General features: G+C 39.0%; 1 protein-coding gene across 2 annotated transcripts in view; it reads left to right on the top strand.

Moving 5' to 3' along the window:
* Positions 1 to 22,723, top strand: part of rnf2 (ring finger protein 2) — a 51,222-nt gene that overhangs the window by 26,777 nt on the left and 1,722 nt on the right. Inside the window, exons 2-7 of one of the 2 annotated variants that reach the window (XM_080195735.1) lie at positions 1,736 to 1,824; positions 9,355 to 9,515; positions 10,625 to 10,840; positions 16,147 to 16,425; positions 18,102 to 18,158; positions 20,472 to 20,643. In XM_080195735.1, coding sequence (XP_080051861.1) covers positions 1,738 to 1,824; positions 9,355 to 9,515; positions 10,625 to 10,840; positions 16,147 to 16,425; positions 18,102 to 18,158; positions 20,472 to 20,643 — 972 coding nt within the window. In that variant the 5' untranslated portion in view covers positions 1,736 to 1,737. Of the gene's footprint in view, positions 1 to 1,735; positions 1,825 to 8,274; positions 8,342 to 9,354; positions 9,516 to 10,624; positions 10,841 to 16,146; positions 16,426 to 18,101; positions 18,159 to 20,471; positions 20,644 to 22,723 lie in introns of those variants that run through there. The other variant, XM_080195734.1, reaches the window with a different exon arrangement.

Genomic DNA, 22,723 nt, shown 5'->3' with positions numbered 1-22,723 from the left:
AATTACATTAGTTAAGATGTTCCCATTGTGAGAGCTCAGCTCAGGATATAAGAGGTCTTGTGGTTCAGTTGGTAACCCTCTTGCCAATGACCCAGAAGACCTCAGCCAAGGAAGGAATGTTCACGATGTGGTTCAACAGATTTTTATTTGGCCTGAAATTCACTCCAAAATTCCATGTCATTCTCCAAAGAAAGAAAAGATTGTGAAGCTATGCAAAATAAACTCCATGTAAAAAGTGTATGTTTACTTTTGCTTTTTAAAGACTATCCTAACACTCTTCGTCTAGATCCAGGCTAGATCATTGCTCATCTGCAGGGTTTGTCATGATCCTCCAACATTGTACTGGAAGAACATTCTGTATTATTTGTGTAATCTGTTTGAAATGGCTGGTGGTAATTGTAATTTGGACCTGATGATTATCATTTGCCTTTGATTCAATTATAATATAGATACAAGATATTATATTATTGATAACCTCAGCACACCTCAAACACAATTACCACCTAATATTAAAACCTCTGTTTTTTAATTGGGTTTTGCTTTTATGTTTGTACCAGTGGAAAGCCTGTCTCCTGGTTGCTATTCTGCCTTCAGGTTTTTTTCTATAGGGGTTAAGAACTGAATTTTATAAGTCATGTAAATGATAGACTAACACAAGGACATGCACACCTGAAAGCACACTGCATCATGTTAGTGGTACTGTTACAATAACAGCATGTAGTGTCTTTGGTGGAATAAAGGAAAATTCTATGAGTTGACCCTGGTACTGTGCATTATTGATAGTTAACCAATGAGTAAATATTTGGTATGATTGAACAAAGTAATATGTTGTGCAATTCCTATTTTGTGGTGTCTTACAGAACTGACTCTGTTCGCATCAGTGTAAAAGAAAGTACGTACAATTTGTGTTTGGTGATGGACATTCAGTCGGCATGCTATTAGGTGCTAACCGTTTAGTGTAGTATCTTTCTCAGTAAATAACGGATCAGGTTAAGAGGGAAGGGGACGTGTGCCACCTCCATTTGTTTGTGTCTCATTGAAGTTTGCTTGGGAACACAATGAATGTACTTTAATACATGGAGGGAAAATATGCTCATTTACCAAGTAGATTTGATTTTAATGCACCCCCTAAAGCACTGATTATGATTCTTATTGTCTACTACTTCTCGCATTTAAAAGCAAGGTCATTAACATTGTCTTCAAACTGTTCACTCCATATGAAGTGGGGCTAGAAATTAATATTTGGGCTTGGGGTTGCAGTATTGGGTCTCCAAGATTCCATCATTTCTAAAGAAAATAATACACCTCCTTCCCAACTTGCAGGGGCGTTTCTTCTCAGGATTTGCAAAGATAATCTGGAACTTAAACTTTTTAGACAACTATTTCCTCTAGTTACCAATAGGTGGACGCTTACATAGACCATATAGGGAGAAGGGACGGACAGCATGGTGTACTAAATCCTACCTGTTACTGGTACTGCATGAATCAGGACTGAACCTGCATTGAAGAGGCATCAGAATAACTTCCCTGAGGCAACTGCAACCCACACCGTACAGACTTAATTCCACTTCTGTCTACAGTATTGTAGTTTTACAGTGTGTTCCTCACTCCAAATTTCTGGTGATCAGTGCTATTGGAGATAAATCCAAACATTCAACCTAATGGAGGGATTTTGAGGGTGAGCCTGATGCCAATATTGACCAATAAGATTTTCATGTTTCTGTGTTTCTTGCAGCAATGGCACAAATAGTACAGACAAATGGAACCCAGCCTCTTAGCAAAACATGGGAGCTCAGCTTGTATGAGTTACAGAGAACACCTCAGGTAAATACAATTATATCTGTATTTGTAACCTAAGATTAATTGTACTTCTATGCCATTCTCTAACAAGTTACATCTATACAAAAATTAAGGAAATAACTTGTGCAACCCACAGATCCTGAATTCTCATCTTGGGAACTTCTTAAGAGAAGAATGTCATACAATTTGAATTTTCAAACGGCATTTGATAAGGTGCCATGCAAAAAGTTAATTTTGCAAGATAAGGGCTCCTGGAGTTGGGGGTAATATATTGGCATGGATGGAGAATTGACCAAGGGTCAGAGAGTAGGAATAAATAGGCATTTTCAACTTGACATGATCTGACTAGTGGAATGTCTCCAGGGTCTGTGCTGGGGACTCTGCTATTATACATATTAATGATTTATGAGGCAGAGTATAATATACCTTGAGCTAGGAATGTAAGCTTTGAGGAGGACACCAGGATGCAAAGAGATACAAATTGGCAGATGGAGTATAATATGGGAAAGAGTGAAGTTATTCACTTTGGTTGTAAGAATATAAAATCAGAATATTTATCAAAAGACATGAAACTTGTAAATATGGATGTTCAGAGGAACTTGGTTATGCTTGTACAAGGAACACTAAGTTAACATATAGGTACAGCAAACAATTCGGAAGGCAAGTGGCATGATGTGCTCCAATCACCTTGCAATATAGACCAAGAATAATGAATTCTTGCTATAATTGTAGAATGTTTTGCTGAGACCACATTTAAAATACTGCATACAGTTTTGTCTCCATGTTTAAGGAAAGAAGGAAAGGCATACGTGCATTTGAGTCAGTACAGCAAAGATTTCATTAGATTGGACCCTGGGATGATGAGAGGCAAATTAGGCCAATATTCTCTGCAGTTTAGAGAAACAATTGCATTGAAACATACCAGATTCTGAAGGGATTCCGTGGGGTTGACTCTGAGGTTGTTTTCCCTGGCTGGGAAATCTAGAACACTGGGGCATATTTTCAGGTAAAGGACACAGCCTCTTGAAAAAGGGCTGACCGTTTAGGATTAAGATGAGAATAAATTCCCTGTGAATCTTTAAATTTTTTTGACCCCAGAGGGTTGCGGATGCTTCATTGTTGATTGTAATTAGAAAACTGAGGAAGGCAGAGTTTTGGTCTCTCAAGGAATCGAGGGATACAGGGAGTGGGCAGAAAAGTGGAGTTGAAGCTGAAGATCAGTGACCATTGTACTGATGGACCATATAGTCTGCTCCTGCTCCTATTTCTTGCATTCTTGTAAGTAGAGGCACAAATTGCAGACGGCAGCAAAAGAGTTCAAAGAAAGTTTTAATATTAAGAAGGTAATTTGGAGGGACAACTTCAATTTTGCTAGAACTAATTCTTGAAGATCTGGAGTCTTATTATTTTTAATGCCACATCTACTTTCACTCACGTAATAGCAATTTTGATAATAAATACACACTTAAAAAAATCTTTTACTTTTATTTGAAATGCCTGGCAAAAAAGGCTAAAAGTAAGCATGCTGACACTGTTAGCCCTGAAAGAGGTGTATTCTAAGTTCCTCATTTTCCTCTATCGATTTCTTATTTGCTTACCTCCTCACTCCCTCATATCTCCTCCCTTTACTTTGTTTTTCTTTCTTTCTGTTTCTTGCACCTCCTTCTCTTTGTGTCTCCTTCCCTTTAGACGGTTTCATCTTCTCTTCAGTGGTTGTCTTTATTTAATTCTGAGTCTGATTTCCCTTCTGTGAATATCTTTTTACCTTCTCCATTTATGCCTGACTCTGTCAACTTTCATTCCATTTGTCTCCTTTGTGTAATCCTTTTAGTCTTGCTTTCTATGTCTATCTTCTACCATTTTCTGGTTCGTACTCTTTCCCTTTACTACCTCTACTCTCATCTTCCTATCACCCCTCTGTACTATTGAGAAGGCAAGGGACTGTGAATCCGAGTCACCTGAGAGTGATGTCAGGACATTGAATCAACTCAAAAGCCAGTGAGAGAGGGTGTAAAAGGAAGGAACAGAGAATTAGTACGATCTCAGGAGAGGGACTGAAATGGATTTGGCAGGCCTGGTGAGATATGAATCCACAAATATGAAGATCAAATTTCCAACAATGAAAAGCTCCATGATTCCTAAATAGAGTTTTTTAAGGTATGTTGCTACTGCTCCTGTTGTTTTGCACTGTGGTTTCTTAGTCCTCCCCTTGCCAGGTTGAAAACATTACTTACTACCCTGGCACTTTAGACAACTGGGTTTCATCACATTCACATTTAAAAATTGCAAACAGTTATGACTTTGTTACAAGATGCTTACATCTAATGAAAGAAGGCTAAAGAGCAGGCGGCTGTAATTAAAATAATACAATTCTTGCAGGTAATAATGATATGCGAGTTAGAGTGAATGAATTCCCAGTTATTTTCATGGAGGAACACTATAGTCAAATTCTCATTCTATTTAATGGGACCATGTGATCCAGAGTAGATGTAAGTTCAGGAAGATTAAATGTACTTGAGACTCCTGAATCAGACGGGATGTGTTCCAGAATCTTCAATTAAATTCTGTGATGTTTTAATATTTTTCAGAATTCCTTAAATAGTGAAGTAATGCTTGAGGTGTGGTGGGTTACATGCATGTTTTTAATATTCAAAAATAGCTAAGGTACAAAATCTAGCAATTTCAGACTAGTTAGCCTGACACCTGTAATGGGAAACATACTTCAGGGCTTTCTATGGACATATCTATATTCTTTAAATGTTAATATATCACGGGGAGTAGTTAACATGATTTTAGAAGTAATAAATCTTGTGTTACAAACTTGCTGGATGCCCTTAAGTGGTGAATAAGATGATAGATTGGAATATTCCAATGTAGTTTCTTTACCAAAGACTAATGAAGAAGCTTAACACTAATGGGATTGTCAAATTCTCTGAATGAAGTGAAACTTGGCTTACAACAGGCAGCAGAGGATGATTTATGGTCTGTCCTCAATAATCTTTCCATAGAGATATCCACAGTCTATCTCGCATGTAGTCTGTCCTTTTGTTTCCTAGGATCCGAATTTACCTTTACTGCCCAATGTTGACTCTTTGGTTATATGACCCACAGGGGTGTTCGGAACCACGAAAGCCCTTATTATGTCATCCGAATGCTATACTCTTGTTCCTCCCCATCGCCTCTTTTTTTCCCCCTATCTTCAGAAAGGTGAAAGAATAATCAATTCTGCTACCTTTTGAAAAACGGCAAGGTAGGTATTGGAGTGAGATAAACAGGCATATTTTATTTTTTTAATAGTACTGGAAGTAAATGACATTTCTAATGGATTCTAGCCAATTTCATAATGTAGAAATTCACAAAGCATGTTATGCTGCCCATGTTAGTGCATTATATACTCTTCTGAATGCTGATTTCTCTGAGTCTACTGAATACTAAGCTCAAGAGTTCACCCCTCCTGGTGTCCATCAGATGTAATCATTCTGTTTTTGTGGGCTGTGCCTGCCTCAAATGAAGAAAAAGGTAACGACTTATCCTTATTTGTATTTTGTAGCTCATTAGCAAAGGTTGAAAAGGAAATGATCATTTATTTATACTCTGAAAATCCCGTAAAAATGAGACAGTTATTGACCATACAGACTGAACATTGGGGAAAGTTGGCATTGGACTACAAGTGCATGTAAGTTACACTGACATTGTGTGGATCAATGGTGAGCCAGTTCTGGATTATGGTGTGCAGCTTTAGTCATCGTATCGCAAAGTTAGAGACATATTAGAAAGATTGACAAGATTAACTGAAAAGGAACTGATTTTATTTGTTTGGAGAAGCTAAAAATGAGAGGGACATGAAACAAGTCTTCTAGGTGAAGAGACACATAGATGAGAAGCTAGATGGATATGAGGAGAGGAATTTTATTTATTTATTAGTCACAAGTAGACTTTAATTAACACTGCAATGAAGTTACTGTGAAAGTCCCCTCATAGTCGCCACACTGCAGCGCTTGTTCAAATACACTGAGGCTAAATTCTCCAGCAAGGCCAATGCACCTAACCAGCACGTCTTTCAAATTGTGTGAGGAAACCAGAGCATCCAAAGGAAATCCATGCAGACATAGGGAGAATGTGCAGATTCCACACAGGCAATGACCTAGTTGGGAATCAAACCCGGGCCCCTGGTGCTGTGAGGCAACAGTACTGACTACTGTGTGGCACTCCTTAAGGTAGGGAATCAATTGGTGGGGAGGAAATGATAGAATCATTGTGCATAGATTGTGGATGGTGTTATGGCATGGCAGATGCTAAGTGCCAGATTGTTCACATCCCAAAGTGAGACTTGGAAATTGCCACCAACAATTTGCATTTATAAGGTGTGACCTGAAGTCAAGATAAGTAACTTCCAGACTTGTGGTGATTTTAAATATTAAAGGTAAACATTTATTAAGATAATGAAAAAATAATAAAACACAAGAGCACCTTTACACAGTTAAAAGTAATCTACAAACGTTCCTTAAAAGATATTGGATTAAATAAACTCAAATCCAAACCCTCTTTTGATGGCAACAGTCCTCATAGCTTTATTAATCTGTAGAAAATTCCAGTCTTATTATCATACAATGCCCTGCTACTATAGGGGAAATCATACAGAGGCTTCTCCTCTCTGTTCATAGGTCTGGCTTCAGCCTCATTTTAAATATGTTTTTTATCCTTTGAGCTTCCATTCTACTATTTCTACAATCCTTTAGAAGTCCCTCTTCCCAATATAGATCAACCTTTTTTTTACTTTATAGCTACAATATTTATAATATAAACTTACTATTTTGCCTCATGCATCTCCCAATTGTGTATGTTTTCTTTGAAATCCAACAGTCAACTTAAAGATCACTTCTCTTATCTGGGTAGTGTAAATTCCTGCTTCCCCGGCCCCTGTTCATTACTATTTAAATTACTTGCATACACAGCTCCTTTATTGATGTTTTGACCTTTGTAGTCTAACTGTCTCCAGCCTAATTAAACCAGTTACACTCATACTTGCACACAAGCATGTGTCTTAGTATAAAAAAAAGTGATTGCAAAAAATACAATGAATTCTCATTTTCCTTTTGACTAGATGTATTCTTGTCATCTGTATTAGTATACGGGGAAAAGTATTGTTTCTTGCATGCTATACAGACAAAGCATGCCATTCATAAAGCAGGAAAGGAGAGGGTGCAGAATGTAGTGTTATAGTCATAGCTTGGGTGTAGAAAAAAATCAACTTAATGTGAGGTAGTTGCATTCAAAAGTCTGATGGCAGCCGGGAAGAAGCTGTTCTTAAGTGGGCTTGTATGTGACCACAGATTTTTGTATCTTTTTCCTGATGGAAGAAGATGAAAGAGAGAATGTCTGGGGTATGTGGGGTCTTTAATTATGCTGGCTGCTTTTCCAAGGCAGCAGGAAGTGTAGGCAGAGTCAATGGATGGGAGGCTGGTTTGCGTGATGGGCTGGGCTTTATTCATAAGCTTTGTAGTTTCTTGCGGACTTGGGCAGAGCAGGAGCCATACCAAGCTATGATACAACCAGAAAGAAAGCTTTCTATGATGCATCTGTAAAAGTTGGTGCGAGTCATAGCGGGCATACCAAATTTCCTTAGTCTTCTGAGAAAGTAGAAGCATTGGTAGGTTTTTTTAACTATAGTTTTGGCAAGGGGGTACCAAGACAGGTTGTTGGTGATCTGGACACCTAAGAACTTGAAGCTCTCAACTGTTTCTACTTTGTCCCTATTGATGCTCACAGTGGATGATTGAGTTACTGGGGTTAAATGACCCTGTACTCTTCTGGATTTTCTTGTGCTCATAGCTCACTAATATTGTTTAAGAATTTCATAAAGTTGGAACTTCAATGTGTTAAAGGGTGGGGAGAAGTGGTTTGTGCTTCATGGTTATATAGAGAGAATAGAAGGGAATTACCATCGTTCCCTTTTTAGAGTGAAGTCATAGACAGAAATGGCGCAGTCTTTTATGAATGACATTAGTGTACCTGGCTATTTCAGCTCTGCTGTAGCAATTTGTAGGGGGGGGTCAAATGGAGACCCATTTAATCACAGAGTGAATATATAGCACAGATAAAGCTCTAGTAAGAGTTTACTGTCCAAACTTTGCAGCAAGGAAATCGTAAACTTGCTTTTCTCAAGCTTTTTAAACTGGGAAGTAAGATGGTAATTAATGCTTGTTATTTTGGCAATCTTTTAAATGTCAGTTATCCTCACTCACAGACCTAGCTGAAAGTCCCCCATAAGTTATATTGCATTATTGGGGAAAAAATATCCAGTTTATCACTTAAAAAAGCAACAGATTGCACTGATGAAATCATAATCTGTTGATGAAATGTTCTTTAAAATGCAAAAACTGCATTATAAGGCCTTATATGGTAAGATCATATGCTGTAATGTGAACCTTTGCCTGTCAGTGAATGAGGCATCATTATTTCAGAGCAGATGGTGCCTTGTTTTGCCAGGAACGGAAGCTAAGTGAAAACTCCTCATTGGGCCAGTAATGCTGCTCTTAAAGTAAGAAACTTGTTTAGTCAGCTTAGTAGTGCACTTCCAAATAGTCTAGGTATTCTGCCATACTCAGTTTCTTTTAAGTAATTACAAATTAACCATTTTATTGCAAAGTTAATCTTTCATATTATAATTCATATCTTGTCTATTTTTAGTTTGATTTATATCTTGTGGCATAGCGGACCAGAAGCTCTAGGTTCAAGTTCAAGTCCAATATCTGAGACTTGATGGCCATGGAAGGTGCATTCATAACATGGCCAAATAGGTTGATTATCAGTATATAAATCCTTCCAGTATGCATGATGGCTGGCAGTAAGATTGGGAGAGTTTCCTGGTCAATCTTACTGCAGAAAGCAGTGGCAAACCATTGCAATACTTTGTCAAGCATAATCGTGGACCAATGGAAGTCCATAGTCACCTCTTAGAGTATGGAATCTGAAAGAGGAGATATTTAGTAACAATTTACAAGGGCATAGTTTCCAAGAAAGTCTTTTCAAAATCTTTTAGAATTACAAAGCTTTAACAAATTGCATCATTGTATAATTGCTATATTGCATGCTCAGGATAAAAATTGCGTAAAGGCCAAACCCCCCCCCGCGAACTTTTTAATTCTTTTGCTAGTATCACCTTTCTGCTCCAAACCACAACATGCCTGCCTCAGTTGTGGAACAGCTGGAATGTATACTGGTGAACATTGCACACTGTGGAGTAGGAAGATTGTGCCTGATTTTCTCCTTTGTGTGCTCAGCTTTCTGTGGAATTCTCCCTTCTGGTCTGCCGAAGAACCAGTGATACTCTTCCAATGATGGTGTAATTTGAATGGTAGCTGCTCCCTATTTTCTTCAGTCACTTTGAAATGTAAATTGGGCAGGTCACCAAATGCAATTTATTCTGTCCGGCGAGAAAAAGGTGACCTGTCACTTTGTGTCCTGGGTGCATTGAGGTTGGAGTTAACCCAAGTACAGTAATAAAGTTGTGCTTTGAAGTTATTGTTACATGATGAACTTTGTGACTGACAGGAGGCAATCACAGATGGCATGGAGATTGCAGTGTCACCCAGAAGCCTGCACAGTGAGCTGATGTGTCCTATCTGCCTAGACATGCTGAAGAACACCATGACGACCAAAGAGTGCCTACATCGGTTCTGCGCTGATTGCATTGTTACTGCCCTCAGGAGTGGGTATGTAATAGCAAACTGGCTGCTGGATCCCTCTCCTGACTCTTTGCCTTGTAAGGTGTAGCAATAGGGCTGTATTTACCCTAATGATGAAAATCTAAAAATGCTTGAAATATTTGAGTTGTTCATAAATAGTTACACTTGGACAAGCTGGCTTTGAATGTGCCAGTGCAGAAGAGCAAAATGCTGACTTCCCCATCACAATCAGCTTTCTGCTGATCTATCAGCAATGTGGGCAGGCAAACAGCAGGTGCTTGGGACCTCAGTATGGCCATTGTTTTCCTTTGAAAAGGAAGTGAAAGGGACCTAGGCCCTGGTAAAATAGTAACCAATTATTTATTGGTGCTGGGTGAGATGATCCTTTACGAAAAAGCAGTGCACCTATCCAGTAAGTAATGCACTTTTAAGATTCAGTCCTTGCAACTTTTAGCAGTTAATTTCAAGTCGGGAAAGTTTGATACTCTCTTCTTTTCACATAACTTTCAGTTTGACTTTATTATAATTTTTTAATTCCCTGCATTTTCTCTTTGGCCAGCTCTTTAATGGTCAGCTGGGATCAGGTGAGAATGCTCAAAATTGAAAAGCCGCAGCAGCCCAGGGGAAATCAGTTCGTTTCTGCTTATTCTCCACAACAACGCCACTGAACCCGTGAACTCACTGTGTAGGGCATCATGGCCTCAAACCCACTATCCTGCGGTGTCCCAACATTAAAAAAAATTTCTCTGTAATCTTTCCCGAACTCACCTGAAGGAGTTGATTCCTGCAGTTAGGCAATGCCTATATTTGGCAGGCATTATAATGTACATGGGTCAAAGGTAGTGAATTGGAGATACATTAATTATAGAACATTACAGCACAGTACAGGCCCTTCAGCCCTTGATGCGGAATAAAAATTCTGTTCCAGTGGAAGGTGAGAATTTCATTCTGTGAGAATAGATGAGGTCAGTTGTCCATAAATTAAAACATGACCACATTATTTTAAAACATGAAATTAACCACAGTATTACAAGAATATCTTTGCAGACCTTTTACCTGAAGATAGTTCAGTTGCATCTTTTTTTTATAAAGATATAATTTCTGGTGCAGAATTAATGAAGAACTTATCTTATTAGAAACAAAGAATGTCCAACATGTAGAAAGAAACTGGTGTCCAAGAGATCGCTGCGACCAGATCCGAACTTTGATGCACTGATCAGCAAAATATATCCCAGTCGAGATGAGTACGAGGCACACCAAGAGCGGGTGCTGGCCCGAATCAGCAAGCATCATAACCAGCAAGCGCTGAGCCACAGCATCGAAGAAGGACTCAAAATGCAAGCACTTAATAGGTAAGGAGTGTGCAACACTCCAAATTGAGAAAACTGTATTGAACTGCCTGCTGTATGTTCCTACACCCATTGAAATGTTAGCAGAGGAGAACCAGTGGGGAAGAGGGTGTTTGTCATGTGTCACAGTAACAGGACCAGCTGAGTCTCTGCTTTTAAATAGAGGGAAGAAGCGATTTTCAGAAGCAAATTCACTTTCGAAAGCAAATTCTTCCATCAAATAACTAAACAGACAAGAAAAGGTAGGTGAGGGCAGTGCAGTTGATGTCATTTACATGGACTTTAGCAAGGCCTTTGACAAGGTACTGTATGGTAGTTGTTGCATAAGGTTAAATCTCAAGGGATCCAGGGTGAGGTATCTAAATGGATATAAAATTGGTTTCTTGACAGAAGCCAGAGGATGGTTGTAGAGCATTGTTTTTCAAACTGGAGGCCAGTGACCAGTTGCGTGCCTCAGGGATCAATGCTGGGTCCACTGTTATTTGTCATTTTGTATTAATGATTTGGATGAGAATATAGGAGGCATGGTTAGTAAGTTTGCAAAGGACACCAAGATTGGTGGCATAGTGAACAGTGAAGAAAGTTATCTTGGATTGCAACGGGATCTTGATCAATTGGGCCATAGGGCTGACGAATGGCAAATGCAGTTTAATTTAAATAAATGCGAGGCAATGCATTTTGGTAGATTGAACCAGGGCAGGACTTAACTCAATTAATGGTAGGGTGTTGGGGAGAGTTACAGAACAAAGAGATCTAGGGGTACATGTTCGTAACTCCTTGAAAGTGGAGTCACAGGTGGACAGAGTGGTGAAGAAGGCATTCGGCATGCTTGGTTTCATTGGTCAGAACATTGAATACAGGAGTTGCGAAGTCTTATTCAAGTCGTACGACACATTGGTGAGGCCACACTTAGAATACTGTGTACGGTTCTGGTCACCCTATTATAGGAAGGATATTATTAAACTAGAAAGAGTGCAGAAAAGATTTACTAGGATGCTAGCAGGACTTGATGATTTGAGTTATAGGGAGAGGCTGAGTAGATTGGGACTTTTTTCTCTGGAGCGTAGAAGGCTGAGGGGTGATCTTATAGGGGTCTTTAAAATAATGAGGGGCATAGATCAGCTAGATAGTCGTTATATTTTCCCAAAGATAGGGGAGTCTAAAACTAGAGGGCATAGCTTTAAGGGGAGAGATACAAAAGTATCCAGAGCGGCAATTTTTTCATACAGAGGGCGGTGAGTATCTGGAACAAGCTGCCAGAGATAGTAGTAGAGGTGGGTACAATTTTGTCTTTTAAAAAACATTTAGACAGTTACATGGGTAAAATGGATATAGAGGGATATGGGCCAAATACACGCAAGTGGGACTGGTTTCAGGTTTAAAAAAAGGACAGCATGGACAAGTTGGGCTGAAGGGCCTGCTTCCATTCTGTAAACCTCTATGACTTTAAGGCAGCACAATTTTAAAACCAATTTTGACTTGTGTAATAAAAACAGAGTTAGCCTGTGACTCCTGATCGCTTTTGTGTTTTACATATTACAATTGGAGCAACACATTGATCAGATACTTTATTTCATTTATTCTCCAGCTGGGGTATTATGTCTAGGATGACTAAAATTAAATGATTTTGGGGATAGCAGTTAGGAGAAAAATGCACAAAATAAACAAGTATGCCATTTAATTGAATTTTACATTCAGTTTGAGGGAGAGAGAAATAGCTCTGAGACTTGAGCTTAAATAAGGGCAGTTGTGAGGGCATAAAAGCAGAGCTGGCTAAAATAAATTAGCAATTTAAGTTAAAGGATAGGTCAATAGAGATGCAGTGGCAAACATTTAAGGAAATATTTCAGAATGCGTAAAATAAAGGCATCCCATGAGTTAGAAAAAAGTCCAAAGGACAGACCATAGTTAACTAGAAAGGTTAAAGATAGTATCAAACCTAAAGATAAAGCATTCAATTGTGTAAAGACAGATGACCGGTAAGAAGATTAGACATGTCAGTTGGATTGAACAGGTATTTTGCATCAATCTTCATTAACGAGGATACAAGTAGCATCCCAGAAGCAGTTATAAACCAGGAAATGGAAAGGTGGGAGGAACTCAAGAAAATTACAGCCACCTGAGAAGAAGTACTGAGTAAATTGTTGGAGCTATGGGCTGATAAGTGCCCAGGTGCTAATGGATTTCCAAGGATCTTAAAATGGGTGGCACAGTGGTTAGCAGTGCTGCCTCAGCGCCAGAGACCTAGGTTTGATTCTGGCCCCGGGTGACTGTCTGTGTGGAATTTGCACACTCTCCCCATGTCTGCGTGGGTTTCCTCCCACACTCCAAAGATATGTGGGTTAGGTTGATTGGCCATGCTAAATTGCTCCTTAGTGTCAGGGAGATTAGCAGGGTAAATACGTGGGATTATGGGGATAGGAGCTGGGTGGGATTGTTGTTGGTGCTGACTTGATGGGCCAAATGGTCTCCTTCTACACTAGGGATTCTATGAACTAAGATGCAGGTTCAGCAAGTAATTGGGAAAGCTAGTGGAATGTTATTATTTATTGTGAGAGGAATTGAATACAAATGTAGGAGAGTTGTGCTTTGGTGTGCAGGGCATCAGTGAGACCACATCTGGAGTACTGTATACAATATTAACCACCTTATTTAAGGAAGAATGTAAATGCATTGGAATCAGTTCAGAGAAGGTTTCCAGCAATAAAAGCTGGAATGGATTAGTTGTCTTATGAGGAAAAGTTGGACTGGCTAGGTATATATCCACTGGAGTTTAGAAAAGCAAGAGGCAACTTGGTTGAAACAATTAAGTTCCTGAGGGGCTTTGGTAGGGTGGATTTGGAAAGGATGTTTCATCTTGTGGGAGAATCTAGAATTACAGGTCACTGTTTAAAAATAAGGGGTCGCTCAATTAAAATGGAGAAGAAATGAAAATCAAAGTGATGCGAGTCTTTGGAGCTTTTTTCCGGAAAAGCTGGTTTAAGCAGTCTTTGAATATTTCTGTGAGGGAGAGGTGGATAGATTATTGAAAGGGAGGCAGTGATTGGTTATTGGGGGTTGGTGGGTTGCAGATTTGGGATCACGTCAGATCAGCCATAGTGGAGCAGGCTAGAGGGGCTATGACCTTCTCCTACTCTTGTTTGTATATTCGTTTTTAGCTCCTCAGTTTCTAAGTAATTAAAGGCTACAGTAACTCCAACTTCAATCACTCCAGTTTGGGTTCTGAAACCTTCTTAGGACACGGCAGAATTCCTAAGTGTTCAAATACAAGATGGTGGCACAGTAGTAAGCATGGCTGCCTCACAGAGCCATGGACCCGGGTTCAATTCTGGCCTTGGGTGACTGACTGACTGTGTGGAGTTTGTATGTTCTCCCCTTGTCTGCCTGGGTTTTCTCCGGGTGTTCCGGTTTGCTCCCACAGTCAAAAGGTGTGTAGGTTAGGTGGATCAGCCATGCACAGAATTACATGGATAGGGTGGAAGGGAGGGATGATCCTTCTGAGAGTCAGTGCACTCGATGGGCCGATTAGCCTCTTTCTGCACTTTAAGGGTTCTATAAGATTAAAATATTAGTGTAAAAGAACAATGTCCTTTTTCAAACACTTCTATGCCTTCATTAGAATCCTTTAAGGCTACACTCTTAAATCTATGATTATGTAACATTAGTCTACAGTTACTCATTATGGCTGAACTTTAATTAGTATTAATGGACCAGTTAATAGGTGTACTTCCTTAATGGGCTTCATTGTTTTCTAACACAATTGTGAACTTTTAAGTCAATATTGATCAGTATTGCTCAATGGGAATGATTTATTAAGAGAATTCAATACTGCCCATTTAGAATAGCACAGCTGATTTGCAGTGATAAATAAACCAACATGCCTTTATTACTGCTTGTAAGTGCACTGTGGTATTGATTAACAAAATCAGTTTTATGCTCCTGATTTTCTAAGTCCCTAAGCTGCAGTTTATATTACAGCTGTGTCATCGTTGTAATATATGGGGCACTGAAACAGGGGAATTTGTAAGAGACCTCCAGAAGCAAACATAAGTCTTTAATCACCAGTTCATATGAGCATGAATAGCTTTTTGCATTGGCTGGTCTGTTTTTCCAGAGAATATGGGGAATTCCATTGGCAGAAGTTTAAAAACCACAAACCAGATTTTTTGAGCAATACCTATTTCAATATTGTAGCTGCTGCTCATGCCAGTGCTGCAGTATAGACACAATGAGTTCAAAGTACAAGCAGTCTAAGTATATTTACAAAATGCAACAAGTGAAGTAATTATAGAAGCGAGACTGAATAACTGCTTGGGAAGAGAAATAATTAAGAGAATGTGATTTAAATGGTGTTGCAATGTTAGATGTAGTACTTAATTAAGAAAGGCTTATGTAATAATGCAATCATTGTTTTCTTTCTAAAGACTTTTTTTCCCATTTGCTTTCCTCTCGTATGAAAAACTTGCATTTCACTCATTATTGGTTTTTCACAAAGATCCTATTTTTTTTAAAGGCTTACTTTCAAGTTTCTATGTGACAAATTTCAAAGGTGTAACAGCGTTTTGCTATTAATTGGTTAATCAAAACTTTTTGAGACTTAACATCTTTACATAATTTTTTTAATATTGAACTCACAAACCTCCGACTCAGCAGCGAGTGCTGAGTCAAACTGACACCAAAGTCATGTTGATAGTCCATAAATCAGCATCAGAAAATAATATTCTGCCTTTAATAGTTGTAATTAATAAGTGATTGCAGTGAATGCAATGCAAAGAAACATAATTTTTGTTCTAGCCAAAAATCACAGATGTAAAACCTTATAAGAATCTTAATTACTCATTTGGAAAAAATATTCAAATTTCATATTTATTACTTCGGTACTGTAGGGATTTGGTACTGTTGGTTGGTGTTAATCCTTGCCTGTCTCTTGGGGTGCAGGCCTTTTTGAGGCCTGAAAGCCGTTAGACCACTCTGATAGCAAGGAGGCAACATGGAATACTATTCGAGTACATAAATTGTTATAATACCTGTTATGTTTAATGGGAAGACTTTGTGTCTAAGTTTCACTGTAACAAAATGCATTGAGATTGTTGATGAACTAAATATTTTAGAGCCTTTGCCAACCATTTCTCCTAGTGATTAAATATTTGATTCATTGACTATTCCAATACATTAAACTGTTACAACAACAACATAACCAGTTGATTTGTACACTGCATTAGGCCTGAAAGAGTCTAAGGCTCCTTCTTATTGATATTTCTCTCACCAATTTAATGTCAACACATTGAATTATTGTCTGTTCGGCACAGAGCGCAGAGAGTGAGAAAACATCAGGCTGAGAATGGCAGTGGAGCAGAAGACAATGGGGACAGTTCACATTGCAGTAACGCCTCCACGCATAGCAACCAGGAGGCGGGACCAAGTCAAAAACGTGCAAAGACGTCGGATGATTCGGGTCCAGACCTTGACACCACAAATGAGAATGGGACAGGAGATCCTGATCCGGTGACTGATGGAACCAATGAAATTGAACTGGTTTTCAGGCCTCATCCTACACTAATGGAGAAAGATGAAACAGCACAGACCAGGTAAGTAGGTGAGAAGGATTAATGTTATTCACTGGACCAGAAGAATTTTCTCTTTAAAAAAGGAAAACCAAATACTGGTAACAAAATGGGAATTTCTGGAAATGTATGTCAGGTCAAGTCAAGTCAGCATCTGAAAAAGAGCGATTAACTATTTTGGAATGATACTTCATTACGACCATAGAAATTGAAGGCCTGGGATCACTTGCAGCCTTCAAATCAACAGCAGTGTAATGAATAAAATCACCAGGCTTAAGAGCACCAATGCAAAAGCAAATCTATTTGCAGCTCTTGCATTTAAACTTACAGAAATTTTAAATATTAAAAGATGACAAACATAATGGTGAAATGGGCAGAAGCACTCAATGGAATTCAATGCAGAGAAGCACTTTGGGATGAATAACATGAAAAGACAGTACATTTATTGACATAATTTTTGAGATGTAGATGAGCAGAAAGACCTTGAAGCCCATTTACACAAATCCTTAAAAGGGGAAAGGCAAATTCACCATGTGGTGCTTAAACCACATGGTTTACTCAGGTTTAAAAACAAACGGAATATAAAAGCAAGGAGACCATGCAAGAATTTTACAAATCACTGGCAACGCCTCAAGCTGATGATTGTGGACAGTTCTGGGAATTGATATCTTTCCCAACCACATTTTAGGAAAGGTATAAAGGCCTTAAGGATATAGAAGAGGCTTATCAATATTAGCAGGAATGAGGAACATAATCATAAGGCTTGTTTGGAAAAGCTAAGACTGATCTCCTTGGTTTACAAGATAGAGAGGTATTGACAGAATAGATGGAGAAAATGTAAAGGTCATATAGATTGAAAATCATAGGCCAAAGATCAGGAAGAGAATTGAGGAGTTTTCACCGAGTTGGCAGGATCTGGAATGTTATACCTGAAAAGGCAGTGGAAGATGATTAGTTTTGAAAAGGATTTGGACAGATACTTGAGAATGAGAAACTTCAGGGTAATGGACATAAAGTGGCATTGTGAAAACAAGCACTAATGTTCTTTCAAAGAACCACTGCAGACAATGAGCTAAATGGCCTCTTTCTGGTCTTTAAGTTTCTCTAATACAATGTATAATGTTTAGACTTGAAGCAGTGTGACATGAATGGAGCAGTGATGCCTATTTTGACTATCATAAAGTTGAGTGTTTGACTGTCCTAAGTTAACTGATCTCTGCCAACATAGCAGATGAGGGTCTACTTTTTGTCTTTGTGACCTTGGGATAGGGAAATAGAAAAGGATCAGGCAGAACTTTCTTTTGATGGTTATTTATTGACCCTTGCTGAAGTTTGTGTTCAACTGTGACAGTCTTTGTGGCTGAATAGCCCACCAGCCCTCATTTCCTAGGGTCACTCATGAAGAATGACTATTTGGGTAAGTTATTGACCCCATTCTCTAATGTGTGCCAGTGCTTTAGGAAAGGAGAAAAATTGGAAGAAAACTGGGGATGGAAGGATAAGGAAATGTGCATTTCATTAAACACGTGTATCAGAGATTTGAGAGGGTTAGAAGCTGTTCCTGGAAGCAATGATTTGTAAGTTGCAAGCTTAATGGTGTGATATTTTCTACATAGTACAAGTGATCATTAATATAGAGCATGCTACCAATTAAGAGATACCTGTTCTGTGACTCTAAATATTTTTCTCTTTTAACCAAGGCAGGTCACGGTTGGTGTCCAGAGGATTGTGGGGCGCACACCGGTGTCGAGAAAGCGGTAAGCAGTTTCACTGCAACCGGTTTCTCCACAAACCAGTAACAGACCACCTACATACGGAGGTCTGGGAGAATCCGCTTCATTTCGATTCATAGACACTTTTGAGTCCACACTGTTAATTGTAAACTGAATGGTGCCAGAAATGTTAAAGTACTGTGTGACCAGTTTACACAGCACAGTCAGCACTTACTCAGTTTTAGCATTTGGTCAGTATGATGCAGACCTGCTGTTCACTCGAAGTCTGAGAGTGCTTATATGAGACAAAGGGATTTGAATCCCAGTAACTGTCTCACCAGTGGAAGTGACTACAGCTCTGGATGAAATTCCCTGATCAAATAGAGCAAAAGTCCATTGTCAGGCCTCTTGCTATCTCAGTTCTTTGAGACTGTGGCCACAAATATATTTAAAATCACTGCTGTTTTCCAAGTACTTACTCCTCTGGGAAGTGTTTTTACAGGTGCCTGTAGTCTTCTAGCACTGTGATCATTCTTCTGAACCTAAACCAGTGAGTTTTAAAATGTAGAGCATTGCATTTGAAATAAATCTTGACATCTCCAGATGTAAAAGTTTTTTGTTGTCCCAACTGTGATTGTTCAACTCTGCCCAGACCAGGGAACAGATCGTTAGTGATGGAGTATTTGCTCACTCAGCCGCAGGACAAGTACCTCTGCAGACAATTTTGTGATTCAGAAATGTTTGACCTATTGTACGGGTGCTTGTATTTCAACAAAGCAGTGCAATCATGTTGTGGAAGTTCAAGAACAGCAGATACATGGGAACACCACCACCTGGAAGTTCCCCTCCAAGCTGATCACCAATCTGAATTGGAAATAAACTGCTGTTCTTTCACTGTCACTGGGTCAAAGTCCTGGACCTCCCTCCATAATGGCACTGTGAGTGCACCTACACTATATGGACTGCAGCAATTCAAGGAGGCAGCTCACCACCACCTTCTCAAAGGCAGTTGGAGATGGGCAATAAATGCTGCTTAAGCCAGTGATGCCCACATCCCATGAGTGAATTTTTAAAATTTAGTGTTTAGTGAAAGTGATAACAGACTGAGTGCCACAGGTGCCGCCTTTGATAAACAAAACTTAAGCACAGATCAGAGCGGAGCCTGAGTCTATGGAGTTTAAATGCTGAAATGAAAAGAAAATGCTCATTGATACTAAGTCTTTTCAAACCAAGAAATGTTGTGTATAATACTATCTCTAACCATTGAGTAGAAACAGGAATAAAACTGTCTTATAACTTCCTGTAAAGTTGGTTAAATGCAATTGCTGTCATAAAGGCAATAAACCATAATTGTTCAATACTTTTCATAATATAGATTTGTTTCTCCACCACTTTTCCCTCCTTTCCTGTCCCAAGTATGTGACAGTATTTCCAGAACCATCTGTTTGATTGCCCAAAGTCTTATGGGTTGATCTTCTCCTAGTAGCCACACACACATTTCCCACAGGTGTTGCTGAGTAGCTTTTGGAAACAGGAACCCTGACTGATCTTTACTTTTTTTACCTAGGGCACTGGAACCTGCACTGAAGTTAGCTAACACACATTAAGGATCAAGTCAGACCTCTGGAGGCATCACGATAGCATAGTGGTTAGAACTGCTGCTCCACAGCACCAGGGACCTCAGTTTGATTCCTGGCTTGGGTCACTGTGTGTGGAGTTTGCACATTCTCCCTGTGTCTGCATGGGTTTCCTCTGGGTGTTCCAGTTTTCTCCCACATTATGAAAGATGTGTTGACTGGTTAAGTACATTGACCCGAACAGGAGCTGGACTGTGGCACAGTAACTTTATTGCAGTGTTAATGTAAACCTTACTTGTGACCTAATAAATAACTACTTTTACTTGACTTTTCCTAAACAGAACCACTCACTGAATTAATTCACTGAAATGATCTAAAGCCTTTCTATTTTCTTAAAAGCTGTTTAACTTTACACATAAAATTATTTTTCATATATCCTCTATTTGGGAAGAGGAAGTCTAAGATCCTTGCAACTCTGTCACAACTAATATTGTTAAGTGATACTTGAGAAAATATAACAAAAGACATTAATTATATTGTTTATGGTTAGAAAACCTAATCTATCAACATATTCCTGATGTAATTTACAAGTTTTAGAACTCTGTATCTGGAGAGAGGGATGGAAGGCAAACCTCATCGTCTACCACAAGTTCCTGTATGGATGCTCCATGTGAATGCTAACAAAACATGTTGTGAATTTATCCCCCACATTCCCTTTAAGATTGAGGTTGTAGGGCATGACTCCATGTCTCACGTTCTTTCTTATTTTCTGGTGTAATAGGTACATAAAAACAACAGGAAATGCCACTGTTGACCATCTGTCCAAGTACCTGGCCATGAGGTTAGCCCTAGAAGAGCTCAGAAAAAATGAAGAAGCGAATCCAATGAATGTGGAAACAGTCAGTGAGAAGCAATATACCATTTACATTGCAACGGTGAATGGCCAGTTTACAGTAAGTATCTGAGCTGCTTTTCAGGGGGTGAGTTAGCTGCAGTTTATTTCAGATCAAAAGAAAACAATTGTTGGGAATATAGAGAAGGTTAGCATTTGAAAGAGAAAGGTGTGTTACGGTTTCCGTTGTTAGAGAAATTCAAATTGCATTTCCACAATGAAGAGTGATTGGAGATAATTTTCCTAGACTGAATAAAATTACACATTCTCATTAAGGTGTACAATCCTGCTTTTTAAATATGATATTTGCAGTTGACTTTAGAATGTGTCTCTCCTGAGACTGTCCCTGTGTACAGATACAGAACCAAAATCATTTTAGCCCTTTCACCTTTGGTTATTTCCCACAGTTATGCAGGGCTGGCATTGCGATTGAAGTGAAACTAGTCATTCACCAATTCCCAGTGCTATGCACTTACCTGACATCCCATTCCCTCCACAACTCACAGGGATATTTTGCGTTCAAAGATAACTTATCTTGCATTGTCTTAGATGGTTTGCAGCTTGCTGTCTCAGGGAACAGCATGAACAATTTACCAATGTATGTCTTTTAACCCAGGAAAGTAGTCCGCTTAGATAACTGGGGGTTTGTAACAAGGTTGATGTGAACTATTACATCTTGTGTTTATTCCAGATGTTATATCACTCTAAAACATCAACGTGCAAGCTGCAGCCACATTTTCTGTGGTTTGGAGAGATCCGTACTGTGGGACAATTCAACTGAAAAGTGGTTTCCGTTCATTTTATATACCATCTGTTTGGCATCTTGACATTACTATAGCACCAGAATGGAGCTAAGGGTTGAAAGGATGACTGAAAAGGAATCTCTCAATAGCAAAGAGAGCTCGCAAACAGAGATTTTAGGGGAGTTCCAGAGGCTGTGGAGGTCATATAGACTCAGTGGTGTAGCTGTGAGAATAGAGAATAAGAAACACCAATGTTGGAGAAGCAGAAGGTATGTAAAAAGATTGCATAGCTGGGAATTACATCACAGAGCTAGAGAGGGTGAGGAGAATGGGATATTTTTTGACAACTCTGATTATCACTAGCCACAGCAAAGCAGTGCCAGTGTTTTACATGGCTACGTTTATTGTGAGCAGGTCCACTTGAGCAATAATGACCCATGTCTGTTATGAGTCTGTTCATTGAAGTTCACCTGGGATCCTCAACAGTCAACGAATGAGCATCATCTCCAACAATAAGCAGGTTCAAAGGACCACTGAGATTGGGATTTGATTTTGAGATCCTCTGGCTGCTTGCCCATAATGTTTTCAGATATTTGAGTCTTTTTTTTTGCAACAATAAGGTGGCAGGCATATCAGAAGGATTTAAGTTGCATTTTGAAAGCAGCACCCTTTTTTAAATCTGTTTTGTCAGATGAACTTCGTCTCAGAATATTGGGGAGGAGGCAGCAGAGACTAATGACAATACTGATAACTTTGGTTCTTTGGCATAAATCCTCCTTCCAATGGGCAGCAAATGATTTGGAAGGATGAATGAATAAGTCAAGAAACTGTAGGACAGCTCCTTAACATGAAATGAAAATGCTGACCATGTCAAAAGATAAGGGGTGGGATTTTCTGGTTACGCCAACCCCAAGATCAGAAAATCCTGCCCGAGGTCAATGGATCTATAAATGATTCCTGTGGTAGGCGGGACCAGAAAATTTACCCCGTGGTTTTAATAAGGGCAATAAAAAACTTCAGTTAGTGCTGAATTAGATGACCACAGCGCAAGCTCTAATATTTTACATTTTACTGCAACTACGCATACTGTATAGACTAAAGAAAGTCCAATATGATTCAGAAACTTCTGATAATTTTCAATCAGTTTTAGTCAAATGCACAACTAATGTTAATTATTTGGCTTAGTGAAAGCGACTTGTATGACATTTCAGCAATTGATAGTGATCCTGAGTTTCTGTCACAATTAAACAAGGTTTTGTGATAGAGGTAACCAGACCATATATGAGTCAGAAAATTTTAGTGCAAGACTCAACTGTGGAGTGGGTCTTAAACTCCATTATTAAAGGAATGTTGCACTGTTGGGGACACCACTTTTGAATTTGACATTAATTTGAGGCT

This window comes from Carcharhinus amblyrhynchos, chromosome 9 (genome assembly GCF_965287045.1).
Source record: "Carcharhinus amblyrhynchos chromosome 9, sCarAmb.v2.hapA, whole genome shotgun sequence".
Taxonomy (NCBI): Eukaryota; Metazoa; Chordata; class Chondrichthyes; order Carcharhiniformes; family Carcharhinidae; genus Carcharhinus; species Carcharhinus amblyrhynchos.
Note: the sequence above shows the minus strand (reverse complement) of the source record. Positions and strands in the feature narration are given on the sequence as shown.